The sequence below is a fragment of the Pieris rapae genome, chromosome 9 (assembly GCF_905147795.1).
Source record: "Pieris rapae chromosome 9, ilPieRapa1.1, whole genome shotgun sequence".
NCBI classification, from domain to species: domain Eukaryota; kingdom Metazoa; phylum Arthropoda; class Insecta; order Lepidoptera; family Pieridae; genus Pieris; species Pieris rapae.
In genome coordinates this window covers 1,871,785-1,885,372 of record NC_059517.1, presented here as the reverse complement: position 1 = coordinate 1,885,372, position 13,588 = coordinate 1,871,785, and the positions used below count along the sequence as shown (strand labels likewise).

The following is a 13,588-nucleotide window of genomic DNA, read 5'->3' as shown; positions in this document are numbered from 1 at the left end:
GGTGTAATACTGAACAAGTATGGGAATGAGAGTAACATACGAACTTAAAAGAAAATAAGTTGAGGAACATCTTTCTACATAAAATTTGCGCTAAATAAATAGAAAACGGTGTTAAGAGATAATGCTTAATAATGCTAGTTACCACTGGTATTTACCTAAGGTACATAGGTAGGGCTATATATAGATATATATTCATTAATTATTCAATCACCGACGACCATATAGTCGGGGAATTAGCATGAAAATATATACATATACAAAGCGACGAATCACGAAACTAATAATGAAAAGGCACCGCAACGCCTATGCACAAATGTGTTCGAACTCTCACGCAGGTATAATAGTACTATTAAGACTTAAAATACTTTTATTAAAATTAATAAAAATATTTATATTTAGGAATAAAGAGGTGTAACTTTGTCACATAACTTATAAGGGATGTAACGGGCGGCCTTATCGCTTACAAGCGATCTCATCCGGGCAACCCTAGTAAGGAAATAACTAAAACAAAAGAAATATTGAAGGTAGAGTGCAAGAAGTTCATAACCAAATCGACAAAAATAAAATTACATGTAACAACAAAACAAAAAATAAAACCTAATCTCACGGGTTCATCAATTACAAATACTTATAGCTTATTACAAAAATTGTGTACAATTTGTCTTTTCAACACTCTGTTGTATACTTCTTTTTTTATTTCTGATTACAAACAATTAGATAAATATAAGATAGGCAAAGTATAATATACCATAAATGCTTATATTAAAAAGAATCTGCATAACGTAGAATTCTGCAGACGACAATGCTCTATGAAATCTGACAATTCCACGAAGGCATTTCAAAAATGTTTCATCAATTCCTTATTTGAATTGCGGACGTTCTATATTTAAAAATATTAATACACAATCTAAACAGTTTGATATACTGTAAAATCATTATTTCTCATAATAGAACAACTTATCTATAAACTGATCTACAATTCATTACAATTTCTTATAAGCAACATCTAACTTAATGCGTTCAACATTTCGATAGCAATCATTCTGTTTTATTATGCAAAATATTGTTGCGGGATTTTGGCCCTTACGTTCCATACACGAGAGTGCTATTAGGCTGTGTGTGGAAAGTTATAAATAATGTATTAGACCAGTTACTTGTGTGCAGGTGCTAACGATGCTAATTATTAAAGCTCATGTCGATCTCAATTAATCTTACGGTTGGTATGAATTGTTAAATCCGATAAAATGTCATAGTCATTACGAGATTTAACGAGAGAAGTAGAATAGAAAATTTTCGCAAATAAAAATTTAAAAAAAAATAGTCTTACAGTGACGTCACTACATTTCAGAATATTATTTTTAGTGTAAAAGATAAAAAATATAATTTGAATTATGTACATGTCTTTAAAATTTAATTAAACAAAATGATTTACATACATTTGTGTGAGTCGGTCTGCAAAGCCACATCATGTTGACATAAATATTTTATACTATGATTGAGGCCATAAAAACCATTAGATATAAGATTCTTTTATTTACAACCGGAACAGAAACTAAATAGTTTTAATATTTTATGAATAAGTTTTATCTGCGCTTCAAAAGCAAAAACATTTTCTGACAGTTATTTTGTAGGTCCACCCCAAATTGGTATTTATAAATAGTATACTGTTTACTAAATTACCTTATATTGAAGCATATATTTTGCAAATGCCCCGTAAGTATAGGAGAATTAAATCAATCAATCAACAGGTGAGTCATACCAAAAAACATCATTTATATTTCATTTCATTGACAAACACAACAACTTTCCAACAAAATATAAGAGATTACTTTTAAAACTAAATACATTAAAGGGAATAATTAATACCTTATTAATGCAATCCCTCTGTTTTAAATTTCTACCGATAGATGGCGCTAGCAACTTTTCGGCTGTCACTGCGATGACATTTAACAATTTTAACGCGTTCAACGACTGACGATAAGAGATCCGAGATAGTTCATATCAATTAAGGCAATGAGCATTATCAAGCAGCTTGACAATTGTTGAAACTAGTTGAGCTTTTTATTTGTTTTACAGAAACATTTTACTGATTTACCTACAAATAGGGTGTCGCTTAAGTATTACATAAGCACCATCAAGAGGAAAGGAGGGATCTTTTAATTTTTTTATTCGGTGATTACGTCAACATTAATTATATGCTTTTATTCGTAAATTACCCACTCATTGTCTATGCTTCAAAACGTAATACATTTTCGAGGATTCCGACAAACAATACGTTAATACTATAATTGTGAGCTTACTTTTGCCGACAAAAAAAAATTACTCTTACGTAATACTTGAACAGCCCCTAAATACCAAATTCTTTGTAAAGCTTATATCACGACATGTCTAAACCCCAAATTCCCCCTTTCATCTTTGCATCGCAAAAATGCTTTCACATCCGTTGACATGAAAGAAATGCTGAATTTTTCATACACTGCGGTCACTTAAAGCAAAATCACTTTCACCGATATTAATATTAAAAAACATTCAAATGTTTATTTCTCTGACCTAAAAGGCAGTGTTTAATAGCTCGTGAATAGACTCAACACTTACATTGTATTATTTGCGGTATGAGTTTCTCTGGTTTTCGGAAATTGCGTTTTTAATATAAAAAAATCTCCACATAATTAAAATATCATTTTTTAATATAGATATCAGCAAAGGTAATTAAAATACTCTACAAGATCTCAAATCAAAACTTTATTGTACCTTTAGCGCTGGCAGCATTAACTATCTACCTACTAGGTGTCAAATCATTAATTAGCGCCTGTGCACTTGACCCCAATCAAAACAAATTCGAATTTGGAAGAAAGACTCTTTTATTTGAGCCGTTAATTAGTTTCTGCCTGCTCTGTCCCTGTCCGAGATATAATAATTAAAAATAAATATAATACGTTTAATATGGAACATAAGATATGAACATAAGAGACAGGTATCACTTATTCCACATCATTAAATTTGAATCTGTAGGCATCCCTACTCATCAGCAAAACGACAGAGGGTGTAGGCCGAGAGAAAAAGCAGGCGTAAAAACTCGCACTTTTTTAAAAAAGCAAATCATCAAACAACACTTATTTATAACAAATAAAGCAAATTAATTCGAAGTATCCTGTCCAGCACTAGTCCCAGGTCCTTTTATAAACTAGATAATCGCTAACTTTATGTATAATAATTTAAATATCAATACTGTATTTAATTTTTTTATGTATTACATAAAATACTTCCCCTTAATAACCCTTAGTATATAAATGATCGTGAAGTTTTTAGTTAACGAGAGCGAAGCGAATCGAAAGAAGCCCTTTAAAATTGTGCATAAATAAATAATAAAAATAAATGCGATTAATATAAAGTACATTTAAAAGTTTTGAAATATGCAAATCGTTAACTGTCAGCAAATGCTGTGCGCCGCGAGCTCAATTACAGTAGTTAAAACCGAGTTTGGACTTTGCAGAAAATTTAAAGTTTTCTTCTTGATATCCGCCATTCTCCATTTATTTCCGCTTTTTACTCTTTTTAGTACTTGTATTAAACAGGATATGAAAATAAAATAAACCAGTGGCGCCACAACCTTTTTAGGTATAGGCCTTATGTTTCTGTATCTGTTTCTGACGCATGCAGTCGACATTTTGGGTGTAAACTAGGAGATGGTGACAGAAAATATTGGGTCATTTGTATTGCGGTTCTTCGGGATCTTAATAACGCAATGAAAAAATAAAAATGATGGTCATGAAATGTCCCAATATTTTCTATAACTATCTCCCGGTCCCCACAAAAGTGTAACCGAACCAATTCGAGCTCTTCAGGAAAAGAGCGTACCAAGTTTTAAAAAGCCGGCAATGCACACGCGAGCCCGCTGACATTCAGAGTTTTCATGGGCGGCAGTGTCACTTAATATCAAGTGAGACTCCTGTCCGTTTTTCCCCTGTTCTATAAAAAAAATGTCATGTATTATAGTCCTATTTTTTTATACAACACTATTAAATGTCGAATACGCCACAAAGATCACGTTAATTTACACAAAACAATTTTAGTGTGAAATAAAAGTGAAGGTTTCAAGCCGGAGTCATTTTACACTCATGAAATATGCAACGATGCATTTGGCAGAATACAGGCGGGAGAGCTTTCGAGAATTATTTTGTGAACTTTCGACAGATTTGAAATAAATTTACTGCGCTTCTTTGTATTAAATAAAATGTAAAAACAGACATTTCTGTTAGTAGGTTACGATAACCATTCATTTAATTCTTTTAAATAATATAATCTTAAATGTGATTGAATGCTGACTTGTCTATGAGTACATCTAACATTCGCTCAAACGGTGAAGTACAACATCGTTAGAAACCATTCTTACGTGTGTCAGGCACAGAAGTCTGACCAACTAATTGCCTATTAGATTGAAAAAAAATCTAATAGAAATCTGAAACCTGACCTAAAAAGGTTGTAGCACCACTGATTTATTTATTTAATTTTTAAAATCTACGCAGAAATGAGTAGAGAATTATGACACAGTTAATTGTTTGCATCTATCACAACCTAATTTTCAAACTGATCATTGCGGCTGACTAGGGGTCAATGGTTTTATGGTAAAAAGAAACAACTTTTTACCGGATTGAAGCTATGTATTATTATAAAGTTATTTAACATAAATTTAATTATTAATTAACATAATTTTAATTTTTCCAACGTTTCGCGTGCTTTACAGCGTGCGGTGACTGAAGAAAAAAGGTGTTGAATGTCAAAAAGTATCACAGCTGTAAAGTTATATTATCAGTTTTTTTCCCCCGGAGTTGATATTGACTAAAAGATCGATGAAGAAGATAGAGAATTTATCGAAGAAGGGTTTTTGCAGAAAATGCTCTCGGCGTCCTCCATCGCGGATTGTTTGTTTTGAGATTTTAATTTGTACATTATTGGAATTTATCGTTGACAGCAAAACCCCTAAATTCAAGTAGCTCAGCACTTAAGTATAATTGACTTACCGGGTGCGCGGGCGGCATGCATAAGTCGATTGGAGGCGCGCGCGGCGCATCACAGCACGGAATTTGCCTCCACACTCCCTGCAATATTGAAGCAGTTTTATTAAAGTCTGATAAAATATTATCTAAAAGATATGTTCGTGTTACAAATTCTAATTTTGTGTTACCACTATCTGGGATAGCATTCTCGGCATTCCGTTTTAAATTTCGATAAAAATTGTTGTAAGGCATCCCACACACATAGACTGGCTATGTGAGACCATTTCGGCTCCTTACATACAGCTCTGGGTTTCCAGGGCCTGTTCCTGGCTACATTCTTACATAAATTCCGATAAGCACCCTATGCAAGCTTCAGTGGTCTTCGTCTTTGCTTGGCTACCTTAGAAACAGGTATTGGGGACTAGCAAATCGCCTCTTATAATCAGTAGTTTTCACTAGATTTATGGAAGTCATAAACTGCATAGTCTTTTTACGTACTTCTTTAATTTTCATGAGATGCCAACGCTCAATATACTTTTTATAAACTTACTATAGTTATTAATGTTTTACTTGCGGTACAGCGTTGTAATTAATTTAAAAAAATTATTATCTACATTTTACTCCCGCACTTACGCTTAAAGTTAAATTAAACTCGTTTTCCAATTAATTATTAGTTTCCAAAGACTGTCGCTTCATGCTCTAATTTCGCTAATTTTAATTAGTTATAACTTTCTGCGGGAGCGCAGTGAGTGGAAGGGTCTTGAAATACCTTTAGTGTAATAAATAAACTATTATATATTGTATACGAAGATTTTTTGTAATCCTCTTGCTTTTCATGATTATTTTCGTTATTTCTCTGTATATAAAACTACATACTCGGATTTTCTCTCTGACCTAATTTTACCTATAAGAAAACCCAGTGGTTCTACAACTTCTAACTCTGTTTCGTGATCATTTATTTTTCCTGATATATGATGACATGTATGACTATGGTGAGAAGCTGTGGCTGACAGACGCCGTCAACTATGATGAGTCTAAAGCATGCCAATTTCCTAACGCTGTTTTCCTTCACCGTATGAGCGAGTGTTGAATGCGCACATAAAGAGAAAGAAAATTGGGTGGCGCCGGGGCTCGAACCTACGACCGATTAGAGGTGGGGGTAGAAAAAAAGTTAGTAGTTTTAGTAAGGTAAGCAAGTATATATATTATAATTGTTGTTTGACATGATGAATAAAGTAAGAACACAACAAATAGGAAACAAGTCATTCCGTGGCTGTCATGTCAAATTGTCACTTGTCAGTATTAAAAACTTTTATGCCGTCATAATTTCACTTGTTTCAATCAATCAATCAAGTTCAAGAACCTCTATCAATAAAACAAATAGCATCGCAATGTATTGCGTGTCGTATAGAGACATTTTGCATGACATCTCCATATTCATAGAAGAAAATCAAGCTACTGAATAAATAATGTATGATAAGCTAGATCATGGGAGTTCTACGAAATATGGGAGTTTGTTATTCATAGTAATACGCAAATGCGAAAGTAACTTTTCTCTAGCTTTTCAATTTTAATAGTCTTTATATAAGATTTATATTTTTTCAGATCTCACAAAAGAACTACCGGGAACGCTCTGAGTTCCAGTTGAAAACTTAGTGTTAGTTTGGTGGTGTTTTGATTATCTGATGATGGGATTCAGGAGAAATCGAGAATTTTTTTATATTTATTGCTTTTGGAGAATTTAGTAAAGTCCAACTGGTCATTAGGACAAAAGACAATTTCTTTTAATTACATAATCTTTTATTTTTATTACTAACAAAAAACCCAGGGGAATATCACAGTACAAATGTCATCGCTTAGAAACCAAAAAGGTAAGAGATATAAATACAAATACTTATGGAGCCAAGTAACCAAACCCCAGATTGTCTAAAAAATACAGTTAGAGAGGAAACACGACATACAAACACAATACATCCATTATTGATAAGTGTACACAATATTTAAAGGAAAATTTTATAATGATAAAAGAAAAAAAAATAATAACAAAAATAAATTGTGAATACTGCATGTCCTTACATTATATATTACACAGACTGCAATGCAAGTTTCATTCCAAAATTCATAAAAGCTTATGGTTTGATGTTTGCGACCAATAAACTGTTATCGTTCGCAAACATTTCCTATTTAAATCACTTACCATTCATAAATATACTATAAACATCAAAAAGCTATTAAATTACCTTATCGTTATAGGCACTTTGAAAATGCATGACAAACTAACGAAATCACTTTTACCATAGTAAATAAGACTGACAAAGACAAAAAAGTAATCGATTTTTAAAATAAAATATAAATAAAAGCAATTGGTGATTGTCTTTGGAACGATGTCCAGTGTACGTGGCACCGGCCGTAAGGCGAAAAATAAAACAAAATTCAAATTTAGAATACCACCATGTGCTTCTATTTCTGATATGTGAAGACGATTTTATTACTTCAAATTTTTAATTATTAAATTCCATTTAAATTAAAATAAAATGAATTATTCAAAACAAGATGTTAGTGCAAATTATCATGTTTTCCACTATTAAACTCTCCATTACAAGCAGTTAAAGTTAACGGCAGCGGTGCTTGTGATTTTGACAAATATTATAACTGGACCTTTGTCAGAGCGCGGGAAACCCATTGTAATTGTATTTTAATTACCGGGTTAGTAACCTCAGACGTCATAGCTCTTTTGTTTTACCGCATACTAAAGGAAATTAGTTTTGGAAGTTTTCTATGTTTTCCATATTGTAACGTAATTCAAATTTGAATACTGTCAGAGTATGAACGGAGAGTTTATTCGAACTTGAATCTGCAATTAAGCTAAATTTACTGTATTATTTTAAAATCAATACCATATACCGAGAGAAAAGTCAACAACTAATAATAATTCGTTTACTTCCTAACTTATCAACTAAACATCCATAGTTGCACAACTGAGCGTTTTTGCCGCGCACCTCCGATGTGGAACCAGTTGCCTACCGAAGTATTTCCAAACCAATTCAACTTAGGGTCCTTCTATAAAAGAGCGTACTAATTCCTAAAAAGGCAAATTTTTAACGCACCCGAAAGCCCTCTAGCATTGAGAGTGTCCACGGGCGGCGGTATCACTTAACATCAGATGAGCCTTCTGCCCGTTTGCCCTCTGTTATATATAAAAAAATATTAACATACAAAGAAATTAATGGTGCCAAAAAACTGTATTAAAGATTAAACTTTAACTTAAACTTTAATTAAAAAACAATTTGAACCCCTACAGCTTAGGATATTAAATCAAAAGAGAAAACACAACGACATCTGTATATTTTTAAGAAAATAATTCCAGAAAAAGAAAACAAAAGAAAATCGCTGTAATGATGTATCTATGATGATGAATGTTAAATGTAACTCTTGTTTTAATAATATTCTAGTTAAGCCTCGGCTTTAATTAAGGCATAATTAAGAATATCCATAGTGCTAAATTACCTGCATCATGAGCACACATAAACATTTTCGTAAATGTTTGAACCTTATTGTATTATGTATTCCATCTTTCCGATTGTGTTTTTGTTATAAACATCATCGTTGTATTATTTGTTGCTTTTAAATGTCAAATTTCAGTTTTTTAATTTTATTCTTTTGTTTTTTTTAATGTATGTTTCTTTGCCTTTTAATGCGCTTGCTTGTTTTCTGTTTTTTATACATAAATTGTTTATCTATGTACTCTGTTTTGGTTTTCTGTATTGTCTTAGTATTTTGTATTATAATATGTATATATAAGCTGTTAGATTACTTATAAATAAATAAATAAATTTTTATTGAAGGATTACGAAATAAATAAATGCCTATCGTTATACCATAGCTATTCTCAGCGTACCATTTCTCAGTGTCACATCTTCGATAAGTCCCCCTAATTTGGTGCCGTCTTCTTATCAGTACATTAAATACCAATTGATATAACGCGGAGAAAGCGACGACATTTATTTACCAATATAGTGTTGAAGATAAAAGATCTTCTTTCACTTATCAATTTATTGACAGTTTACATAAAGCGTGAAAGTGGTTTTAATACGTACTATAGACAAAAAAAATATTGGTTTTGAATATACTCACGCATAATATACATTGATTTCTTTTTAAAATTCAAATTTAAAAATCATTTATTCATATAGGTAAACAAGTACACTTATGAACGTCAAAAAAACTAAATAAAATCAATTTTCAATTTACATTTACCACCAGGTCGCAAGTCCAGGACGTAGAGCGGGCAAGAAACTTTCCGCCATTCTTTTTATTTTATTTAATCGCTAAGTTTTGAGTCATACAAATTGTTTGAACTGGAGCAAATCAATCCCAAGGATTAGGATCATTTAAGTATTCGTCACATGTATAAAAAGCTTTATTGATTAATTTACTTTTAACGAGGGCGTTGAATTTATTTAGTGATAGTTCTCTTATTTCGCTTGGGAGTTTGCTGTAAAAGCGAATACAATTTCCATATTAGGAGTGGTTTATCTTCTGGAGCCTGGTAGGACATACACTCAAATTTCTATTTCGTTTACATTTGTTTTAAAATAGTTTACCTTTAATTATATTAATATACAATTACAAACTAAAAATATATCTAACAACTAACCTTAAAATTTAATTACCTTTACCTTTTTGTTTACCTTTTATGTACATACCACAAGGCTTCAAGAATATATTGCTTAAACTTATTCCGTACCGACTCCCTCAGAGAAACAGAAATAAACCCTAAACAGCCCGCTTCTGCAGCGCAAATATAAATTGAACCTCTGCAGCAGCACCCCACAGAAAAATACTGTACTTACGACATAACGCTGTGAAAGTACCTATGATACACAATTTTAACCGTGTCCTTATCAGTAAGTGATTTTCTTTACTGCATATGCTGCACACTAATTAATTATATTTATCTTAAATAGGTAACTTATTATAAGTATTTATAGTACTTAAATACATTAAGTAGTACATTAAAAATATTAATAATAGTCTATTTAGATTATAGTTTATATAGTGATGACACGCTTTTTAAACCCAAATGGAAAATTATACATACGTGGTAAACGAAGCATATTCTGCAATTTTCATATACATTTCGTTAATTTGTCGTAAAGTTGTGCAACGTATCAATAGTACCTACCTACCTACTAGTCAGTACCTTCATGTGTATTCAAATATTCTTAACGCCAGCAGAGTTAACAAAACATTTTACTTATGTATTAGGAGGCAAACCGACAGGAGTCTCATCTGATGTTAAGTATGCCACCGCCCATGGACACACACATTGCCAGAAGGCTCGCAAGTGCGTTGCCAGTTTTTTAAGAATTAGTGGCAAGAATAAGTTAGTTGTTGAAGTTATAGAGATAATTTTGTAAATTATATATCACACCATTGAAGTTTAAATAGATACAGTAAGCTAAAATATAGACAAGTTAACGAACTTTTTATATATGCAAGAAATAATGTCATAACTCATAGCAATTTTAGTAGATATATTTATATTACTTTTTCCAGTTTGATTTGTATGGAAAGCAACAAATCAATTATAGTTCTATCTGTGAACATGTCGCTTTGCCGACGACAGTGTGTCGTTAGATAAGTAGATGATGACTGCGCTAGTATCTTGTCATCTTATACTGTGTAATTCGTTTAATTGATGACTTGTCAGTAGTGTAGTACACAGTAATATGGAGTATATTTCATACAAATTAGTGTAATGATTGGCTTTTAATTTATTAAATCCAGTTATGTTGCGATTAAATTGATTGGTTATGGCAACTTTTAGTGTCTGAACAATTTGTAACTTGATTGCAGATTACTGAAGCAACACCTAGAGATCAGACATGAAGGCCAAATACAAAATACCATCGGTATCAGGTCCATCGTACCACAACGAGCGTTTATTAATGCAGTTTCACGCACATAACCGCGTGGAACCAGCTGCCCACTGAAGTCCGAACCATTTCGACTTGGGATCGTTCAAGAAAAAAACGTACTTCTTGAAACGCCGGCAACGCACCTGCGAGTCTGTTTATTCGGGACTAAAGTCTTGGACTTAAAGTTCCTTTTCTTCTGAATTAAAATATTCGATAGTTTCTCCACGCAGATACACAAAAAGTAAATAACTTTAATTTAATACACAAAACATCCAGTCGATTCGGAGTTTCATTTTACACTGTCTACCTCACTGTGTACATTAAGTAAATACTAAGGAAATTAAATAAATAACTAAAATTTTAAGTAACTGGAAATTTCTATAGTTACCCAATTTAATTTTAAAAATCACAGATAAAAAATGAATTTGTAAAAACTATAAGGAAAACCTTATGCTCTCACCTGCACGCGAAACTTATTAAAATATTAATATCTTTACGGGCGCTAATTCGAGCTGATGCGTTCCAGGTCGTTGCTACATCTTCTAACTCTCACTACGCATGCGCGCCACTAACATACTCGGATAGGGCTACCACACATTATAGTAAAACTGTAGATATACTTTTTAGAAACCGCTTTCGTTTTAAATATGTAAAATTATTAAAAAAAACGGTCTAATGAACATTATCATGAGATAATAAAACTTTAATCCATAATAAGTACATTGTCTTCACACATAATTATTTACCTAATGTATACAAATATTGAAATTTCTATTTTAAAAGAGTAAGTGTGGAGTTTCTTGGCCATTCTTCTCCACACGAAATTATCTTTTGGAAGGGGCAACTAGAATCACTTTTATATTTTATTTAACGTTCAAATGTGCCATTTTAGATGGTCTTATTGGAATAATTGATTTGATTTGAAGAGCATATATCTATAAATGTGTAAAAAATCATCAAATCGTATTTTCATTACATTCAATATACATACATTATTTTCATATCAGGCATTAATTTTGTATATTTTTCTTATAAATTATTTTAGGAAAGCAAGAAACTGCAGGAAGTATTTACGAATTAAATTCATTTTTTTAAATCTCTATAAAAATAACATTATTAAAATCATTTGTATGTTATTTTGTTTAGTTAATGAATTGTATTTTCCTAATCAGCTGGCCTATCTCATAGCCCTAACCGTGCGCGCACGCAGCCAATCTCGGCAACGGAGATTCGTTGCATTTTGCATGAACATTAGATACCTGTATTAGATATCGTGAATAACTTGTGCTCCATTATTCCATTCGTATTGCTCTCGAAAACTTTGGTAATGACCTTATCAATTAGTTCCACTGATTTTTTGCGAGATTTTTTCGTATTTTATTTATTTATCTAAAAACTATAAATCCCATATAAGCAATGCACGTTCGTTCGATTTCTAAATAATTTAAATGCGCGACGCTATTAATATTTCTTTGGGGAATTGGGAATATCGATTTTTATATCACCTTAATTAGAAACGATATTTTTTTTATATAACTTACGTCGTCAATGTCACAAATAACGAATCCAGATCAAACACAAAATCATATCACTGCACAGGTTTTTGTCGAACACTTCGCGAGGTACGCGTTACGCGAATACACGTGCAAACAGACCTGATGCGCGGACGCAACTGATTCAAATACGGTGAAATGTATTGGGATGCTCGACAAAATAGCAATATTGCAATTCCATGGAGATGGACCTTTGAAATTACTCTTTAGAAATTACGATAACCGGATGATATGTTTAAGAGGTGCATGCCGCGTATAATGACTATTATCTTATTATGGAAGGAAGAAAAGCGTGAAAATATAATATAAGAAAAAGTGTTAAAGAAAAGTCGCTGGCCGTATCAATTACTTAATTAAACAGATGTGTATATTTTAGAACAGAAAATTATACATATATTTTCAGAGGTTTTTAATGTTCAATTCACCAAGTGAAGAGGAAATATTTATATTACAGTTTCCTTTTGTTTAAAACTGTACATACTAGAACCTTGGAGCCGAAAGTGTAATATCAATCCAGGAATCCGCTCTCTGTTAGATTTAGAACTATAGTTATCTTAAAAAATCCTAAAGGATCCTAAAAGCTCTGAAGTCGTAGGTTCGATCCCAGGCTCTGCACCAATGGACTTTCTATATGTAAATTGAACATTCGCTAACTCTTTAGGAAAAAACCGGCTTTTGACCCAAAAACTCGACGACGTCTGATTACCTACTTGCCTATTAGATTAACAAATGATCATGAAATACATTGCCACCTGTGGCCTAGACCTAAAAAGGATGTAGCGCCACTGAGTTTTAAATCTAACACTATGCGAATCATCATAACTTAACATCCGAAACCGATATAAAATATGTACGATATATTTTAACTGATATTAGGTATAAGTTAACTCGTAATCATTAAGTCCTTGATTACCATGGGATCATTAGAATATGGCTATTAATTTAACGATGATACCGACAGTTGATATCAAAGCGCCTATCATTACCGGCGTGATATTTAATGATATAATGTATTATATTTCTATGAGTAATCCTTTGTACATAAGTAATCCCAGCATTCACCGTCTGCTAGGTTGATAATTTTGGTAGTACCTGAAACAGTTACTGTTCCATTGGA

The 13,588-nt window shown here is 32.1% G+C and overlaps 1 protein-coding gene across 2 annotated transcripts in view; it reads right to left on the bottom strand.

Moving 5' to 3' along the window:
• Window positions 1-12,577, bottom strand: part of LOC111001954 (serine proteinase stubble) — an 85,580-nt gene extending 73,003 nt beyond the window's left edge. For both annotated transcript variants that reach the window (XM_022272035.2, XM_022272036.2), the window contains exons 1-2: window positions 12,460-12,577; window positions 5,022-5,099 (exon numbers count right to left, since the gene is read on the bottom strand). In XM_022272035.2, the coding sequence (XP_022127727.2) occupies window positions 5,022-5,043 (22 nt within the window). In that variant the 5' untranslated portion in view covers window positions 5,044-5,099; window positions 12,460-12,577. The remainder of the gene's footprint in view (window positions 1-5,021; window positions 5,100-12,459) is intronic.
• Window positions 12,578-13,588: the final 1,011 nt, after the last annotated feature.